Below are 15,768 nucleotides of genomic sequence, written 5' to 3'. Positions count from 1 at the left end.
TACACCATTATATATTTAGTTCCAGGTGAACAGTGACTCCTCAAAGAGAGAAGAGAACACTTGTTTTCTTTTAAAAAAATTGTTTTTAATTTATTTGAGGGGCAGGGAGACAGAGGGATAGAGACAGACACTGAGAGCGCTCATGCTGGTTCACTCCCCAAATGCCCCCAACAGGTAGGACTGGGCTGGGGCTGAAGCCGGGAGCAGGGACACAATCCAGGTCTTTCACGTGGTTGCAGCAACCCAATTACACGGGCCCCTGCCACTGCTTCCCTTGGTCTGCACTGACAGGAAGCTGGAGTGAAAAGCGTGACTGAGGGCTCAAACCCAGGCACTCCAACATGGGATGTGGGTGTCTCTAATGGTGCCGTAACCACTAGGCCACACGCCCACTCCTGCATTTCTTCCCTAACTCTGGGTTTAGCTACTTCTCTTGAAGCCTAGCAGAGTCACTACTGGTGCTGCATTACATCTGTGACAACGCAGGTGTCCAGACACTGCAAAACCAGAGTTTAAAGGCAACTTTAACAGCTTGCTCTGTCCAGTGTGTTATATTCTCTACATTGAACTGTGAGATTTTGGCCTCTTTAAATGAAAACTTACAGGCATTATCTTTGGCAATCACATGCGTAGGAGAGAAGTCTGATGATTTTGGCTGCCTTGCGTTACATAGCAACAGGTAGTCACAGACAACCAGTGGCTTTGCTCAGAGTGGGCTGTGTACCTTATGGTAATCAGTTTATATGGCCCAGCTCTCAGACACTCGACTTCTCAGTGAACAGTTGGAAACAGAACTGGAACCACAGGAAGGAAGAAAACTCAGATTTTCCCAAACACACAGCTGAGGAAAAAATTCGCCTAGTCTCTATACCATCTGTGTGTTCCCCATAGAACATGAACGTCAGATTGCACGTCAGTTACCTGCAGAGGTCTCTCCACTTAGCCAAGTTTCACATGACATCTGACTGGGCCACATGCCAAGCAGCCCTACTTAAGGAGTTAACATAAATTAATTGAAAACTGGAAATGAAGCAGCCAAAATCGTTGACTGGCTTCCTCTTCCTAGTTCAGTGAAGGGTCAAAACTGTAGGCCCCAGCTTCTAATCTCAAGGAAATAAGTAACAGAGAAGAAAAATCCTTTTAGTCCACCTCTTAGCTATTCCCTGGGCCAAAACTAAAACAAGGGAAAAGTATATCCCCACTGACCTACGGTTTCCACGGTAAGTTACCACAGTCAAGCAGGGTATGAAAATAATAAGCGGAAAATTCCAGAAATAATTAATTTCTAAATTACTTTCATTACGGCATATTGCTATAAATGTTCTATTTTATGATTTGCTATTTTTGTTAATCTCTTATTGTGCCTGATTCATAAACTAACCTTCACCGAGGTGAGTGCTTGGTGCAGTTGTTAAGGCCCTGCTTGGGACTTCTACATGAGCATGTCTTAGTTCAACTCCCAGCTCTGCTGCTGGTCTGTTTTCCTGTTAGTGTGCACCCTGGCAAGCAGGTGATGCCTCATGAACTCAGGTTCCTGCAGGGCACATGACAGACCCAGACTGAGTCTCAGTTTGTGACTTCTGCCTGGCCCAGCCCTGGCTGTTGCAGGCATCTGGGGAGTGAACCAGTAATAGAAGATCTCTTTCTCTATGTCTGCCTGTCTGTCTCTGTCTCTCTGCCTTTCATATAAAAATACAGAAAAAGCAAATCAATACTTTTTAAAAAATATTAAACTTCATCATGGTTATCTACGTGAAGGAAACCCCAATGTACACAGGATTCAGTTCTAAGCACAGTTCTAGGTGTACACTGGGGCCCCTGGACTGCCCCCCTCAGGTTCTTCTTTACGAAAAGGATTCTTCCTTACGAAAAGGATCTTCCCAACCATGACAGAAGACTATAAAGGAACGTGAGGGAGTGGCACTCGTAAGAATCCCTACCACAAGGTTTTGTGGGTATCAGCCAAGGTGAATGTGGAGCAGTTGCCACTAACGGCATGGACACTCAGGAAATGCACTCTTAGTCTATGTAGAGACAGGAGTGATCCCGGGAAACGGGGCAGTGAGACACCAGTGCGTCCTTTACTTGCAAATCTTTCAGGGCACGTTCACTGAAATTGTTAAACTAGCAACCTGCAGGAAGACAGCAACATCTTCCTACCTGCAAAAAGCACTGATTTCTGTGATTAGACACTTGTAACGTCCACTTTAAATCTAATGCAAGGCGACTCCTCTGTGCCTTGTGGCTTTGAAATGAAGAGCCATTTCTTTTCAAGTTACATGCCTATTCCTGGGACTACCAGAAACTTGGCAGCTGATCTGATCGCTTGCTGCTAGAGCGTGGTAGTACTAAGTTTTAAGTGCACATCACTTGAACAGATTCCACTGCACTGGATCACTTCCTCCAGACCAGAGCATCTCTCAGGTAAGGGCTATGACATATATTCCTTTGATTTAAGTCTATTGCATATGGAATACTAGGACAAACTGTTTCAGGGCAAAAAAAAAAAAAAAAAGTAGTTGTCACTCTTCAAACAAGTTTTTGCTTCCACATCACAAAGTAAGGACAGATGTCCTTTGGATAAGTGACTATGCCAGCCTTCCAACTACTGTTGAACCCCACAGCACACAGAATCAATAAAAGTCAACATCCACATGTAGAAGGGCCATTGCTGTCCACAAACATCATTAAATTTAAAGGCTCTCATTATCATCTAGGAAATGATTTCATACTTCAGTGTCTCAAATCACATCATCCAAAAGGATTAGGATGAAACATTTTCCTCAAAGAACATCTTTCCTGAAATCTCATTTTACATGTTGTCCTCTGGTGCCAGTCCGGCCCCTGCTACTTGCAATACTGGTTGCACAGCAAGCTCTGAAATGGAGCTGTTACACTCCAGAACCTCATTATGAGGAGGGGAGGCAGGAGTCACTGCTGGATGAGAGTTCAAGCCATTGTAATGGGAACACTTATGCTCTGGGAGACGAATCAGGGCTGGGTGACCGCCTTGAATGGCTGAGAGGAACAGACACAGATCACCCTATTCACTGCAAGCTTTCGACACAAGAGAACGGTTCAAATGTATCAGAATGCACTGGCCTGAATACCATTTTTAAAACCTCCCAGCTTTCAGCAATCAGTGCAATCTTGCCAGACCACCCCTCTGAGTTGGAGAAGCTGCAGTATCACTGCGAAGTTGAGGAACATGGAGCTACAAGGGACAAGTTATGATTACACTAGACTTTATCTGTAACCAATCATGTTCCCCTGAAATTCCAGTATGTTTTGAATTAACATCAAAGAAAAGTATTCTTAACCCCACCAACTGGCAAATACAGGAATTTCAACTGTTCTACTATAATGACTCTCAGTAAATCACTGTTAATGTCTTACTTTCCGAACTACTGGTCAACCAGAAACACAGTCTGAGTCGCTGATGAAATCACACATCATGGAGGAGTCTCTCCACTACATTTCTTGCTTTCATCCTCCAAGCACAGCAAGTTCCAAACTAAAAACAGCTTTGGATTCATTTTAAATATACTTTCTAAAAATCATATTTTTATGAAATGAAGATGGGATATGATTTGACAAGTATTAAGATTGACATAAATTTTCCTTCCTAAAAGCCATACCTTAAAGACATTCTAAATTTGACCTCTTGCTGAGAGAATGAGACAGAGAGGAGACAGGGTGGAAAACAATTCAAAATGCATGCATTTCAAATTATAGTCCATTTTCCCTACATTTAATAGGTATCGCATTTAGATCCTAGTAAAGAACTACTCACTCATCTTAGGAACTGGTTAATTATTGTAATATTCCATTATGAAATTCTCTATCCATAACATCTCTTATGGCTACTCCATTGGTAATTACTTCCAGAGCCATTTCATCTGCTTATGAAATTAAGAAAACTATTCTTGATTGTTTTTAAAGAACATAAAATAAATACACAAAAATGCAAAGTCCTCTATTGGAAAAATATTGAAATCTTGATCAATTAGGAAAAGAGCTTTGATATTATGAAGACCCACATCATCTTAGAAAGCAGTGGTGTTTTCCAACAATTTTCAGTAATATTCAAGAAAAGAAGGCTGTATTTACTAGTAAGACAGGTACACAGCTAGTAGACACACACGAACTCATACACACAACACAAGGCTTTAAGCCGAGTAAATGGATCATTCCTTGACTTTCCCACAATAATGAGACATTGTGAGACCATGCAGCCTGCAGTCCAATTGGCTTACCAGTGAAATGGTCAGAATTTGAACATTCTAGAAAAGGCCAGTACCTGAGAGCTTCATGAGCAGTTCGGATGCAGCTTTCACGGACATATCCCGCCGGAGCACGCTCCCCTTGCCCTCCTGGGGCTTCAGTGCGTCCTCAGAGATGTTTGGGGTGGCTGCTTCAGGCTCCGGGCTGAACACATAGCTGGACCGGGGCAAGGTCGTGCTTAGGGCCTCCTCTTCCTTGGGCTCCTCTTTCACTTTAAAATTAAGATTCATGGGCTCCTTCTGATTTGCAGCTGTCAAAAGAAAAAAGGGATTATATATATGCAAGAGGCCACGCCCCCTCAGCGCTGCCCCATACTTAATGAAGTATGGAATGCACCATCACATTGTGCCAATAGCCAGAGGGACCACAACCTGATCAAACAGGCTGGGCCCTGGGCACAGAACAGACAATGGACTCTGTGAGTGTGGGACTGTTGACGAGCGTGGGCTTCGCAAGCTTTCAGGGCTCTCATGTTTGAAAAGGTGCTGCCTCTGCAAAGTGCTTGGCTGTTTTTCTCTTTGGTTTTTTTTACTCAATGTCTTCTTTCTTGGATATGCCGCTGCTTCCCTGACTTCCTGGCACTCTCCCCACCTAACTGGATCTCAGCATAGGGCTTTCAGGCAACTACCCTGCTTTATGTTAGGGAATAAAAACACAAGTCAGAGGCGAAGCCCACAGCAAAACCCTAGGGTGAGGGGGGAAGGTGAGGATGGAGAATTTGCCAAAGAGAAAAGTCCAAAACAGAGATTCCACTCCTGCCCTATTATCAGTTGACACTGCTGACCCACTCACAGCGGGGCAGGTACTCCTAACTGGATTTCTGGTCGTAGCACATAAATCCAGATCTGTGAGCCCTAGTCACCACCAAGTCCAAGATGGGATTTTGTTTTTAAAGAAAACTTTGAATTTTAGAATAATTTTAGATTTATGGAGAAGTTGCAGAGATAGTCCAAAGAGTTCCCATATATCTTTCACCCAGCATTCTCTAAAGGTTAACATCTCTCACAACCACAGGACATTTGTCAGAACTAAGAAATTCAGATTACCATTATCTAAACTCCAGATTTTATTCAGATTTTGTTCACCAGTTTTTCCACTAATGTCCTTTTTCCATTTTTAGCATGGTTAGTTGGTGGGGAGTATGTGGTCAGGGCAGAGCTGCCTATTATGGGATGGATTCTGCGGCTAGGCTCCACCGCGCCCAGCCTAGGCCAAGAAGGAAGACACCAGCACCCTCTTCCTGCCACCTCTGACATTCACGGGCCTTTTGCTCCCCTTACAGGTACACGTGGAAGAAACTTTAGGTCTGCCGTATTGGGTGTTTGTCTTTTGGGAAAGAGGATCTCATCCTACATAGAATTCTTTTTTTAATTTTTTTTTAATTTTTATTTTTTTTTGACAGGCAGAGTTAGACAGTGAGAGAAAGAGACAGAGAGAAAGGTCTTCCTTTTCCGTTGGTTCACCCCCCGGCCACTGAGGCCGGCGCACTGCGCTGATCCGAAGCCAGGAACTAGGTGCTTCCTCCTGGTCTCCCATGCAGGTGCAGGGCCCAAGCACTTGGGCCATCCTCCACTGCACTCCCAGGCCACAGCAGAAAGCTGGACTGGAAGAGGAGCAACCGGGACAGAATCCGGTGCCCTGATCAGGACTAGAACCCTGACCGGGACTAGAACCCGGGGTGCTGGCGCTGCAGGCGGAGGATTAGCCTATTGAGCCGCAGCGCTGGCCCCTACATAGAATTCTTAACAACACTTAACTAGAATGAGCCTTAAATGCCTTCCATCATTAACAACAAAAAGATGAACAAAGTCCCCCAAGCACAAGGTGTTCTTGTCTACCTCAGGCCTCTCTAAGAATGCATGTTTTGGTATCACAAATTCACACAGGCCAGCACAAGAGGACTTCAAAAAGTTCACAGAAAATGAAATTAAAAGATAGGCTTATTTTGGTGTAAAAGAATTTTAAAACCCAGCATACAAAAGTCTTCAAAAGTCCATAGAAAATGTATACTACAGGAAAAAAAAAAACTACTCAGGGATTTCAAAATCTTTTTGCATCACAACAAATTTACCTTTTAATTCCATTTTCCAATAACTTTTTTTTAAAAGATTTTATTTATTTATTTGAGAGGTACAGTTACAGAGAGAGAGGGAGACAGAAAGAAAGGTCTTCCATCTGGTGGTTCACTCCCCAAATGGCCACAACGGCTGGAGCTGGGCCAATCCCAAGTCAAGAGTTTCTCCTGGGTATCCCACGTGGGTGTAGGGGCCCAAGCACTTGGGCCATCCCCCACTGCTTTCCCAGGCCACAGATGAGAGCTGGATCGAAAGAAGAGCAGCCAGGACTACAACCAGTGCCCATATGGGAGGCCGGCAGCACAGGGACAGGCTCAGGCCACTATGCCACAGCACCGGCCCCTCCATGAACTTTTTGAAGTATCTTTGTATTTGAAAACTAGAACCCAGAAGGCTAAAATAACATTTGGAACTTCAACTACCAAAAAGATGGGCCGGGGAGGGGTGGGTATTGTAGCACCATGGGTAAAGCTGCCACCTGCAATGCCAGCAACCCATATGGGCCCATATAGAGGCTGGTTCATGTCCCAGCTGTTCCACTTTCAATCCATCTTCCAGTTAATGGGCCTGAGAAAGCAGCAGAAGAAGCCCCTGCCTCCCATATTGGAGACCCAGATGAAGTTCCTGGTTTCAGCCAGGCCCAGCTCTGGCTGTTGCGGCTGTTTTGGGGGAGTGAACCAATGAATGAAAGAGCTCTCTCCCTCTCTCTCTCCCTCTAACACTTTCAAATTAATTAATTAATTAAAAACTAGAAAAGAAAGATGCAGGGCTTGGTTTAGAGTCTAGATCCATGGGCCCCTACCCACTATTGGTTTCTACCACACTGCTCCTCCCCTTCCAGCCCCTGGGTTGTAATGAAATTTGAATGGAACTTGACTTTCAAGTCTTTGCTCAAATACCACCTGCTCAGTGAGACCTACCCTGCCCCTTCTGCTCAAAACTGTGGCCCCTACCCCTCATAATACGTGCAGTCTCACTTATCCTGCTGTGACTTTTCTCCCTACTTCCAAAGGGGAAAAAAATACATACTACTGCATTGTGTTTCCTGGCATTCCCACGTGGAAGCCTTCAACTTCCAAAGTGAATATACCTTTGTTTGGGACTCTGCAGAAGAAATTAAGGAAAAACGAGGTGGAGCCATAATGTTACTGGTTCCTTATAAGCAAGGAGGGAAGGAGGAAGGGAGAGAGGGAGAGAAAGAGAGAGGGAGAGAAAGAGAGAGAGAGGGAGAGCGGGATGTTCACACACTGCCAAAAGGCCATGTGCGGGCACAGTCATCTATCTGTAAGCTGGGAAGAGGGGCCTCAGGAGAAACCAAATCTGCTGACACCTTGATCTGGGCTTCCAGCCTCCAAATGTGAGAAATAGATTGCTGCTGGTGAAGCCACCCAGCCTGTGGTATTCTGTTACCTGAGCAGATTAATCATATACTACATAGTTTTAAAGCTTATTGTATGAACTATTTATGGTCTGTTCGTTCAACTCCAGGGCAGATTCCACAAAGGCAGTGATCTTTGTTTTTACACAGCTGTATCTGAGGTGTCTAGAACAGTGCCTGCCACATTGTCGGTGTTCAATCTACACATCTATTCACTGAATAAAGTGCACCGACTCCAAATCGGTGACATCTCCTAGTGTTCCATTTTACTACCTGTGATCCACAAAAACCACAAACTCCAAACATCCCACCCAAACCAACAGAGGTGCTTTCCCAGGTCTAATCACAGGATTGGGGATGAAACTCGAGATAAAGTTGTCTAGCCCAGAGTTAGCTTACTTGACCTCTAGCAATACGGAGGAGGGAACCCAGACACACGAGGGGAAAGGCTAAAAATCTAGCTCCTTGGGGACAATGCCATGGGAATGTGAACCCAATGGAACAATGACGCTCTCTACCACAGTCTTCTAATATGCACTTGCAGCCTCTGCCAGGGAAGGCGGCCCTCAGACGACTGCACCTTGCACACGTCTCAACCCTTCGTACCTTTCACCCAGTTCCTGGGAGTCTGTACTGCTCTCCCTATGCCCTTCTTCCAGAGCCCTGTGTAGAATCTTTCCACGAGAGCATCTCTGCTCAGACATGATAGAGTAATTAAATGATGTGTATTTATTAAGTCTGTGACTTTGACTCTGTGGGAAAGAAAAATCCAAAGTGAACGGTTATATGTTTTTACAATGCTTCGGTGCTGTATCTTATTTGAAAATGCTAAGATGAGGCTATTAAAGATGCAAGAAACCATTCATATTCTAGAAGGAAACCCCAGCTTCTAGAGTGGGTAACTGTTAAGCAGATGCTCTCTGAACATAAAAGGGGTCTCTGGGAGCATTAGTCAGAATACAAACTTACAGCCAACTTACAGAGAAAAAGGCACTTAGCATTGTTAGCACAACCTGTGTTTAACAGAACCTCAATATGACACTTCAAAAAAAAAAAAAAGCAGCAGGCAAGCTGTATGTTGCTAGATTATAAGTTTGCGAGGCACTACGTACCTGGTTTTCATTCTGACAATATCAAGAACGCCATAAAACTATAATGTGCTGAGAAAATGTAAATACAGCTAATGACATAATAGAAAAACACGCGGGAAACACTTGCCCAAGTTTTAATTTCCCAAACAGCTGGATTTAAATAGAACATGTAACAATAAAAATTATGAAGGCTAACCTCCTTTTCTATTACCAGAAATATTTACAGAGCAGATAGTATATAAAGGCTGTGTTTTGTAATTAATATGACTAAATAATTGCCATCTTCGTAATTATTCTAGTTAAGGAAAAGCCCGCGTGTACAGACAAAGGTGGAATTAAAGTTGTTTTCTTTTTCTTTGGGGAAACTGCTAACAGAGGAGCAGCAGCCTATGACTCACTGCAGTCTCCGCTTTATCCCTACCACTAACACAAAAAGCTGTGTGCACATATGAAACCCAACTCACAGAGTTCCTGCACAGCACCTGCTTTCTCGGCTGCTTGTGTGTCTTGAAGTTTCCAGACACTGCACATCCTAATGCAGTGAGGAAGCCCCACCAGTCAAAAGGCTGTCGTTCCAAGCCCTGTGGGAGCTGAGCCACTCTGATTATGAATAATGTATACCCGTGAGTACATAGACTTGATGGAGTTGGGGTGCCACTTAAAGGAAACAGATTGGTTTTTTTGAGGATTTTAAAAAAGAATTCAAGATTCAGGTGAATGTGGAAAAGGAATGGGAAAGCCACTGGGATAAAATGATTCCAGTTTTGCAATTCTCACAGACAGGTATTATTTATTAGTGAGCTGGAAAACCTTCTTCCGACAGGGCGTCATCGCCTCACGAGGAGATTCCTTCTAAGGAGACAAACTTCCCTGAAGACCATCATTGGTTTGAACAGGGCATTGCAATAGTTTCTCGGGGACTGGAGCCTTCATTTCATCAGACCAAATGGGTTTATTGCCACCCTCACCTTACAGGAGGGGAAACTGAGGCCCCAAGAAGTTAACAGACACCCACCCTCCCCCAGACACAGAACTAATGCACAGAGATGCTGGCCTCCGGAGCTCCCAGCTGAAAATGTATCCACATCCTTCCGTGTCTCCCCAGGAGCCCCTGGCACCTTTCAGAAGGACACTGACCTAAGCAACTCGACCGTGGGCTGTGGCTGGAAAGCCAACGGCGTGAAGTGAACTAAACACTGCTAAGGAGACAGAGAAGGGAAGGAAGGGGCCGCCTGTGAGGAAGGGATGCCTCCCTGGAGGAGGGAATCGCGGGGAGATGTGACTACGGGAGTGAGAGGAAAAGATCAGACTGCAACACGAATGCTTCTGTTCTGCTGGTTCCCCCGGGTGAAGGAAAATGACACCTTTCCGTGAGATTAATGAGCAGACAGAGCTCTCTTTCAGTTTGGAGTCTGGCAATTTTATGAGTGCTGAACTGCCCCCATGAAAAACAAGGCCACTGAGAATTTTATTTACGACTTTACCCTAAACCAGAGCCAGGCTCCTGGACCTGGAAGGGACCACATACCAACGGTTTTCAAATAGCGTTCCAAGGAACCCTAGGCTAGGCTTCAGGGGTTCCAACAAATGTTTGTTTCAAATTTCAAGTTTTTAAAATTATGCTCGAATTAAATTAAAATTGACTGTTAAATATGCATCCTCACTTGTTCCGTATAAAATGTCAGCTCACCAGAGACCATAGTGCGTTAACTTAGTTTGCTAAGTGAACTCAGTTCTGCTATCGTAGGAGGGGTCCAGTTCTAGCGATATGTCATTAAGAGAGGAAGTGTTTGCCTTCGCATGGACAGTCCACTCAGGCCTGTGCATGTGTGTCCGTGTAACACTGGACCGTTGTAGGATAACTGAGGGTCTGTACGTATGCCCTACGTCAGGACGTCTCAACTTCAGCACCGGCGCCGTTCTGACCGGGTAATTTGCAGTCTTGCACACTGTAGGATGTTTCCTGCATCCCTGGCCTGTACTTCCCGGATGCCAGCAGCTCCTCCCAGTTGTGAAAACAAAACAAAACAAAACTGCTGCAGACAGTGCCAACTGTCTCCTGGGCATAACTGCCTTAAATTCAATGCCAGGGCAGTGCAAGTGTATCTGCTTGGGTACAGCGTCCAGCTGCAGCTGACAGACAGACAGGCACTTGTGCATACACAGAAGTATCTGGATCTATCATTTCCTGAGCCCACAGCACCGGCCAGGAAATACCAAGTGTTTACCTGGATTAGTTTATCTCATGCTTACAATGACCCTTTGAGGTAGGTCCTAATATTATCCCCAGTTGGCAACTCTGAAATCCAGAGAGATTAAACACATGTGCCCACTTTCTAACAGCTAACTGAGTCATAACCAAGTAGTTGATCCAGAATTATAGATGGCTTTAGGGCTTGGTCTAAGTTTTGGATGCTTCTGGTCTGCCATTTGTTATAAGGAATGAAGACAGTTGCTAAATGCTGTCAATTTTGAAGCAGAAATTTTATATTATTATCCTCTTCTTTCAAGAATCTGAATAAATTAAAGGGATCCTGAGATTACAAGACGACTTGCTAAAAATCTGTTCCCATTTGCCACAACTTCTCTGTGAGCAACAGTAGCTCCTGGAACTGCAATTAGCAAAATAAATTTAGAAATACTGTACACTAAATGATAACACTGCCATAAAGACCAGACTAGACTCCATAACATCAGAGTGTCCCAATGATGTTTATCAAATAACAACTTTTCCTCTAATTGCATGCCTTTTTAAACAAATAAATGTAATCAGTGTGAACTTAAAAAAACAAAGTTCTATTAAAAATACATCTTTGCTATTTGTTGTGACCTCAAGAATCTAATGTATTAATAAACTTCTTACAAAATAATAATAAAAAAGACTATAGGGCTGGCATTGTGCCACAGCGAGTAAAGCCACCACCTGTGATGCCAGCATTCCATACAGGCAACGGTTGGTGATCCGGCTGCTCCACTTCCGTTCCAGCTCCCTGATAATGGCTTGGAAAAAGCATCATGTTTGGGCCCCTGCCACCCAGGTGGGAGACCAGTTGAGGTTCCTGGCTCCTGGCTTCAGCCTGACCCAGCCCTGGCCATTGCAGCCACCTAGGGAGTGAACCAGTGAATGGAACCAGCGAATGGAAGATCTCTGTCTCTCCCTCTCTAACTCTGATTTTCAAATAAATCAATAAATTTTTTTTAAAAAGTAAATAAATAAAAAATTACACTAAAATATATGTGTTGTATGTATTGAATCTGATGAAGATTTTGCTTCAAAAAAATGAATTCAGTGTTTAAAGAACACAGAAAATGAAAACTGTTACTGTTTCCTACTCCCTTATTTTACAATAAGAAAACCCAGGGGGCTCCTTAATGCTGAAACCGGAGTAGGGCCCGTCTCTCCAGCCTACAAGCTGACGTTGCTGTACCCATCAGCCCCCTCATAAGGAGCACATTAGGATGTACCAACAGGCTCATAGGGGCCTTGGGATGTTTCACCATCTGATATACTTTGGGTGAGAAAAAGAAACTGCCTTCTGAAATCACGAGAGGCCAAGATTTAATTAAGTAATTACTGATGAGTATTACTTTTAAATGTTATAAATGTTAAGTATCTTGTATTTAAGTGGAATATTTAAAATATTAGCTAAATATTTTAAAATCTTGCCCTTTAATTTGCCTTAAATCGTTTTATAATTACTGTTTAGTGCAATTGTGGCCATCTCATCTTCCTCACCTGAGAAATATGAAACCCCCCACCTGAGCTAATCCCTGGCCACACTTCAGGACCCATGTACCCAAACTATGACCACACAGGTCCCCAGTGACGGCCAGGAGCACAGACACAGGGAGAGGGGATCACCTCTGCAGAAGGTCAAGGGTAACAGCAGCAAGAACTTGACAGTAAATAAAGGAGGCTTTTCTCCATGAACTAAAACCCACACATAATGAGTGCAAGTAATCCGCTTCACAGACAGGCTATTTCCCGTGTCAAAAGCAGAAGGACAAGTCCTGCAAAACCCATCAAGCCTTCAGCCAATGTGAAAAGAAAGCTGCATGCTAAATTCCCACTATTAACGCACCCAGGGAAGGAGATGTATGAGTTGCAATGGAATGGTTTGCATGGAGACTGGAAGAAAGAAAACCTAAAGACTGGAGAAATCTGTTTCCAGTTCTTTTCCAGGAAGTCAGCGACCACCTGCCCCAAATGACAGCTCCTCTTGCCAGTTACACTTGTCACATCAAATTAATATGGCTGGCTTTCTGGTTTATAGATCAGTGTGCAAATGACTGTTGTCACCGTGGATCACCGGGAGAGTCTGACCAACTCTGGGTGGTGACAGACCATGAAATGGCCATAAAGAGTCTCCCCCGAGTGGTCATCCCTTTGCATCCCGAGGGGAGGGAGATGTCTACGGAGCTCCACGGTCCAGATGCCGAGACCCCTGGGACGACGGGAGGTGAGGAGACAGAGAAAGGTGAGGACGGCAGCACTGTGCTTGTGAGCAGTGAGGAGATGGTTGCTCAGCAGAAAACGGTCAGCCCGGCAGGGGCATCACCTGATACCAGAGGCGCTGGGGGAAGAGTCCCTCAAGAAATGCTTGGATGGTGAGGAGCTAGGGTGGAAAAGGCAGGCGGAGGCGGCCAGAGGAACAAGTCAGCTAGCGGCAGACTGCAGGCTGCACGTGAAGGAAGGGCTCCGAGATGCATTCTGAAGACCCAAAACTTGAAGCAGACGCGTGTCTGAAAGCACATGTGTTAGAAATGATGCCATGGTTGGAAGCCAAGGAAAATAAGCGGTGAGGCAGACGGAGGTCAAAAGACAGTGCACACAACTGAGAAAAAAAAATTAGGTGATAGCTAATTAGGTGGGCGTGAGCCAAGCCTTTGCAGTTAGAGCAGAGTCTTCGCTCTGTGTCTTGCAGCTGAGACCTTTGAGCCTCGGCTATCTCATCTAGGAAATAGGTCCAGGTTATTGACCTCCAGGGCCACGGTGGGGTTAAATGAGAACTCCTAGGAAGCAGCTGGCATAGCGCCTGGCTCACTGCAAACACTCCTGATTAATTACAGCTCTAATAATAACAGCACCAGTAGAAGCAGTAACAGTAACAACAGCAGTAGTGAATGGGAGAAAAGGTGCTTTTGGGAGATGGAAGAGAATGACCTGGCTTTGGTTTTACAGAAACAATAGACTCTGATTAATTTCACCCGTGGGTCTCCCAAGAGAAAAAATGATTCTGGGGATAGGCCTGGTGGTTAGGATGCAGCTTGGGACACCCGCATCCCGTATGGAAGTGCTAGGGTTCAAATCCCGGCTCCTCTCTCAACTCCAGCTTCCTGCTACTTGGTATCCCTAAAGGCGTCAGGTGACGGCCCAAGTATCTGAACCCGTGCATCCCACCAGGGAGATCCACATGGAGCTCTTGGCTCTACTTTTGGCCTGGCCCAGTCCTGGCTGTTGTGGGCATTTAGGGAGTGAACCAGTGGATGGAAGATCTGTCTGTGTCTGTCTTTTAAATAAATAAATAAGGACATAATATCATTCCAGTGGCCATTCTGTAACTTGGAGCACTGTATCCAGCACAGCAAGAAGAAGGGGAAGTGGAGACCAGATGTGATTCTTACCATTTCTTACCCCAAGTCTTGGTTTCTCCACCCATATGCTTGTTACATGATAGCAGAAATGCACAGTACACTACAAAGCTCTACCAACACGTAAGCTGGCCTCCCTGTTACTCCTCTATTTGTACTAATTCCTGAGAAGACCAGAAGTTCTCATATGGCTTCTAAAGATGTCTGTCATGCGACCTTCAGGCTGGCCCATGCAGGGGATGCTGGCCAACTCTACAACATTCACAAAGAACATAGCCAACGGCCTGTCTGGCTGCTTCTTGGTCCTGTAATTTGGGGTGGAGATGGCATAGGGATGGGAGTACTGGAACCGTACTGCCTGGATGAGAATCTCAGCTCTACCACTTCTTGGCTGTGTGAGCTTGGGCACATTTTTTTTTTTTTTTTTTTTTTGACAGGCAGAGTGGACAGTGAGAGAGAGAGAGACAGAGAGAAAGGTCTTCCTTTTGCCGTTGGTTCACCCTCCAATGGCCGCCGCGGTAGCGCACTGCGGCCGGTGCACCGCGCTGATCCGATGGCAGGAGCCAGGTGCTTATCCTGGTCTCCCATGGGGTGCAGAGCCCAAACACTTGGGCCATCCTCCACTGCACTCCCTGGCCACAGCAGAGAGCTGGCCTGGAAGAGGGGCAACCGGGACAGGATCGGTGCCCCAACCAGGACTAGAACCCGGTGTGCCGGCGCCACAAGACAATTTTTAACCTCTCTGTTTATCATCTCTTCCTCTGTAAAACAGGATTAGTAATACCACCTACCTAGAGTGAGGGTCAAAGGACTCAAAAGGCACAGAGCAAAGCACTGCATAGGAAAAATAAAATGCAACTAGTATGGACGGTCAAGTCTTCTTCCATGCCAACACCTGTGTGCGTAACTCCAGACCCCATGTGCTTTTAATCCCACCTGCTCCCTTCCATGACAGCCCCATTCATGGTTCACTGAGTCACGAGTCTCAACTGACAGGAAAGGGTCACACTCTCCCTCTCGTTATGAATCACCACGTTTCAATAAAATGCAGGATTTCCAAAGGGCACTCAGGCTGCCTCCTGTACAACACTCCATGCAGCTGCTCACACGAGGAATTTCAGTCACATGAGCCCCGAGTGCCCAGCAAAGAGAAAGGCAAAACGGGGCCGACCAGAACCAAAGTGAGGATGCAAAGGGAGGTCCTGAAAAATAAACTGAGTGGCAAAAGTACGCCTGTGCGTGGGGAGCAGGACAGCCCCTGGCTGCTGGCATTCAAGCCTCGGGCATGACTGGCACAAGGATGGCACTGAACATGGAAGGAGGCACACGTGTTAGGACGCTGTACAGA

General features: G+C 45.3%; 1 protein-coding gene across 11 annotated transcripts in view; it reads right to left on the bottom strand.

Moving 5' to 3' along the window:
• ZNF827 (zinc finger protein 827) overlaps positions 1-15,768 on the bottom strand; it is a 185,580-nt gene that overhangs the window by 109,800 nt on the left and 60,012 nt on the right. For all 11 annotated transcript variants that reach the window (XR_009866625.1, XR_009866624.1, XM_062199530.1 and 8 more), the window contains exon 5: positions 4,301-4,534. Coding sequence is in view for 9 of the 11 variants with exons in the window: in XM_062199530.1 (XP_062055514.1) it covers positions 4,301-4,534 (234 nt within the window). In the remaining 2 variants the exon portion in view is untranslated. The remainder of the gene's footprint in view (positions 1-4,300; positions 4,535-15,768) is intronic.

This window comes from Lepus europaeus, chromosome 8 (genome assembly GCF_033115175.1).
Source record: "Lepus europaeus isolate LE1 chromosome 8, mLepTim1.pri, whole genome shotgun sequence".
NCBI lineage: Eukaryota > Metazoa > Chordata > Mammalia > Lagomorpha > Leporidae > Lepus > Lepus europaeus.
Note: the sequence above shows the minus strand (reverse complement) of the source record. Positions and strands in the feature narration are given on the sequence as shown.